The 4218-nt window shown below is 47.6% G+C and overlaps 1 protein-coding gene across 4 annotated transcripts; it reads right to left on the reverse strand.

Annotated features, from left to right (window-relative positions):
* Positions 1–285: 285 nt before the first annotated feature.
* On the reverse strand, positions 286–3190 carry LOC127291815 (chitin-inducible gibberellin-responsive protein 2-like). Of its 4 annotated transcripts, none has more exons than XM_051321141.2 (3): positions 2873–3190; positions 2064–2138; positions 286–1945 (listed from the first exon to the last, which is right to left on the reverse strand). In XM_051321141.2, the coding sequence occupies exon 3, from the start codon at positions 1797–1799 to the stop codon at positions 573–575; it is 1227 nt and encodes a 408-aa protein (XP_051177101.1). In that variant the 5' UTR covers positions 1800–1945; positions 2064–2138; positions 2873–3190; the 3' UTR covers positions 286–572. The 4 variants fall into 4 exon arrangements, with proteins under 4 accessions (XP_051177101.1, XP_051177099.1, XP_051177102.1 ...); XM_051321139.2 differs by having other exon boundaries at positions 2054–2138; XM_051321142.2 differs by having other exon boundaries at positions 2844–3190.
* Positions 3191–4218: the final 1028 nt, after the last annotated feature.

The following is a 4218-nucleotide window of genomic DNA, read 5'->3' on the forward strand; positions in this document are numbered from 1 at the left end:
ACTTGTGGTTCCGGTAGCAAGTTTCACACGCACTCTTTTCCTTCCAGGGTACCGAAGGGGATTGGAAGGTTTTAATGAGGCGGCTTGCTTGCCTAATATATTATCCCTTTTCAAAAAAAAAAAAAAAACGGGCAGCAGGTTTCAGTAAATGGTGCAATGCAACTTTTCTCAGAAGAAAAGGTTGAGCGATGAAATGTGACATGAAATCATTTCCCCAATATATTATTCTAAAATAATACTAGCACAAGCAAGAGAGCAAGCAAAAGTTACAGTTGACACTTACACTAGGATAAACAAGCTTGCAACCAAAAACCTGCATATCTCTCAAGTTATCAGCCTGGAATCAGAGTTAAGGTTGCACCCACAAATGTACAATCAGACAACAGGACATCATATATAATGATAGTAATACTCCCTCCGTCCAAAGATTAGTGACTCAACGTTTTCTACATATGATTGTATCTAGACGTGTTTTTAGTGTGTAGATATATATATCTGTATCTACAAAAAGTTTAAGTCACTTATTTTTTGACAGAAAGTAATAATGTTAATCCACTTGATTATCAGAAAGACTAATGCCAGGCGGACGTAACCACCAGTGGTCTGTCCTTCCAACCGAGGTAGAACACCCCGTCCCTCTCGTCGCACAGGTAGTTGCTGTTGTGGCTCTGCAGCCTCTTCCGGATGCGGTCATTCAAATCCGAGTTGAGTTGAGACGGTGTGAATCCGGCCATCGTAAGTCGCACCTTCCACTTGTGGAAGGGCTCGTGCCTTTCCACTCTCTCTGCTCCCTCACAGGCAACGATGCTCACGACCTCCCTCCCAAGGCAGTGTTGCTCAATGCCGATCCGTGTGCTGTCATCGCTCGGGGGAGCCTGGTTGATGTACTCGAAGAAGTCACCGTAGTAGTCGCGTTGTTCTCTCTTCTCACCCCTTGAGATTAGTGTCAGGTCCATGGACTCGAAGACGGCGGCATAGTAGTCCAGCGTCTCCATGAACCTCTGCTTGAAAGGGCCCGTGTTGGTGTCCAGCTCCTGCTCCACAAGGGTGACCACCTTCGGCGACAAGCTCTTCACCAGCCTTAGTATCCGGTCACGGTGATTCGCGGTGCTCACCGTGTCATCTGGAATGCGGTGCAATCCCAGGTTGAAGTTTACCACCAATGCTTCCCCAGGGATGACTGCAAGATGTGCCCCTTCAAGTTCCTCTACAGAGATAGCAGCCGCATGGAATTCCAAGGCCACGCCGTATTTGCAAGCGACGAACTGCAGCCTCATCCCAGCCTCCTCTAGCAAGCTGCCCGCAGCATAAGTTGGTACTGAATCATCAATTCCTGTGATCCTTACGGTTGGTGGTCCACCTTTCCTTCTAGAAAGTTCTCGGATGAGACCAACCAACTGACTTCCTCCAGTGATATGGAAGTCGATTATATGGATCTTGTCTTCTCCCCTCACAGCCTCTTTTATTGCACCATTTGCTGACAGGTATCCAGACCTGAAGTACCGGCAAACGTCGTGCAGTGTCTCCATGTGGGAGATCCGTTCCTCTATGCTAGTCTTTTTCATTTTCGGTTTCTTGCACCCGGAAACTCTGTCTGTTGTGCAGTAGGAGGCAAGCCTGGCAGCAAGCCCTTCCACCATGTAGGCACCCAACCTCTGGAGCGGCTCGCCAGATACTGAAACTAATTTTCTCAACTCCTGAAGCATCACATCGGTCGCGATGGAGCTGCCTTCCTCGTCAATGGCTCTCGCACAAGCAATCAATAGCTCCTTCAAATCTCCTTTGGGGAAGCCCATCATCCTCGCCCGCTTGATCTTCCAGCTCCACTGGAGAGCTGCTTAATTTTTTGTTTTTGAAACAAGGGAGAGCTGCTTAATTATTTTTCTGCCAGTCTCTCTTTGTGACCAAGTATTTTAAGTATATATGTCCATGGATCCCTGTAGTCCTGAAAATTTACATAAACACATATATTAAGTTGTGAAGATCGGTCGATGTAAGAAGAAGAAATCTAACTCCAACAATAGTAATTGTTTTGAATGTTTTTGTTCCTCACATTTTCTTACCCCTCCCATCTGTCACACTGGTTATCAGGATTCAACCACGGCTGGCCACCGGAAATGCCTCGTATTTGCATCTTTCTGGCAAGTACACAACTCTAAAATTGACTATATATATAATACAGTTAATAACACCAAGAAAAAAATGAGGACTAGCTCAGCTGCTCAGGGCTACCAATCCATCCATGAGAAGGTAAATGGTTCAGTTCTATTGATGGTCCATGAATGGAAGAGTTAAAATACATCTATCCTTGGTATAGCAAAATCCATCCAACCACCACATTGCCAAGTCCCTTGTTGAATAAGCTTTTTTCCATCCGGTAAAACTCAAATAAAAAGATCAGAGGAGCATGATACGATTTCATATCGCATTGCTCCGTAACTAACAAATCTCACCATACGTCTCTAAGCAGTCCAACTACACAGTTCATAGAGATTGACATATAGTTGCAATTCATGGTTGAAAACAATTCAGGCTGGCATAAAATTTCCAATTGTGGGCAAGAGGTAGCTAGTAAAACCAAGCTCTTCCACTAGATCTCATGCCCGTAGAATAAATACAGTACCACACTCCCCTGTGTTTGCAGAATTAATACATTCAGGGAGCTGAGCACAGAATAGATGATTGCGATTCAATAGATTTAGCCCAGTGCTGACATTCTATGAATTAGAAACTGGTACCACAGACCCACAGTAGGCTTTTGCGCTCGACGAATTCAGAGATTAAGTAACTGAGTTGAAGACAGAATTGCATAGAAGGAACATGAACCAGCAGGGAATTGGTACCGATCCTTGGGCGGCGCGGCAATGCGTACCAGATGGATGGAGCTACCAGCTGACCAGCAACTACAAGCACCAAGATTTGCGGTCGGTAGCCCCCTTGGGGAAAGGACCCGACGGCGTGGTGGTGGTGCTGAATTCGCGGTATAAGCAGGCGGTGGTGGCGGTGGGGTTCGGATACGATGGAGCGCCAGGGAGGTGGCGACCTGGGGTGTAAGAGCGCCGGCAGGGGGGGGAGGGGTTTGCGGCGGACCTCTGCACTGGAGCACCTTTTCTTTTCTACACGCAATGGGCAGCCAACTCTGCACCGAGAGAAGGAGAGATGATCTTGGGCATTTCAGGTTCTAATCATCCAACCTAGGTCGTTCAGATGCCATACTATTTGGGTACGAATGGTAATGTAGGAGCCACGCGTGCATTCGAGGAAAGGATGACGAATAAATTCCTCTTCTATCCTTACACCTTAGTGGCAATAGCTTTATACCAAATCATCCATAGCCACACCTTAATCTTTATTGGAAACCTAGATTTTCAAAGTTATGGAAAAGATCTAACGGACCCATTCGTCAATAAATGGTTGTACAATAGTTGGACTGAAATAATTTGCTCAACATTTTTTTTTTTTTGCTAATAAACAGTTGGACTGAAAATTTGTTAAGAAGTAAGTATATGTCACTTGGTTGGGAGAGTGAATGTATAATCTAAACACCTCGAATATCAAAAACAGCCTTAGCAAGCAAATATTTGCGGGTTTGGCTGAAAAACGTCTTGAATAGAAACTGCATATGAGTCGTCCCGTAAAATATTATGCGGGGAACCCTAATTCCTCCTCCTCGACCGGTATATATGTTGTTCCGGAGGGGGGACTTGGGAAAATCGCCACCAGAATCGAGCAAGTTTCCTCCGGCTCTACCTCTCTACGCAAAGGTGTCGCCCAACTGCGCGCATCGATGACGTATTTTTGCACCGCGCAGATGTGGATCGTCGTCGCGAGGTGTGCGCTAGAGACCTCGCCCAAGCGGTGGGAGCGCATATCCGACCAAGCGAAACGCCCGGAGCGCTATCCCAATGCAACCCTAACTCGCCCGCATGGGCCGGCATTACCCCTCGCGCCAATGACCGCAAGGCGGGGTTGTCGCGGGTATGGCAACCGGCGGCCGTACTCCTCCTCGGCTGCCTCCAATCACACTCCCCGTGCCCGAGGAGACAGACAACAACAAGGACGAGGACGGCGTGGTGCGGGAGCGCCACCACCTAGAAATCCTCCACTGGAACTCGCTCACCGTCATCGTCACCCACGGGTGGGACCGTGGGAAATACCACCGCGACGCCGTTGAGGAGGAGTGGAATATGGCGGAGGCGCGGAAGTCCTCCATCGCGC

Source organism: Lolium perenne, chromosome 4, assembly GCF_019359855.2.
Source record: "Lolium perenne isolate Kyuss_39 chromosome 4, Kyuss_2.0, whole genome shotgun sequence".
NCBI lineage: Eukaryota > Viridiplantae > Streptophyta > Magnoliopsida > Poales > Poaceae > Lolium > Lolium perenne.

Coding starts and splice junctions, on each gene's coding strand:
- LOC127291815 (XM_051321141.2), bottom strand. CDS start 1,799: ATGATGGGCTTCCCCAAAGGAGATTTGAAGGAGCTATTGATTGCTTGT.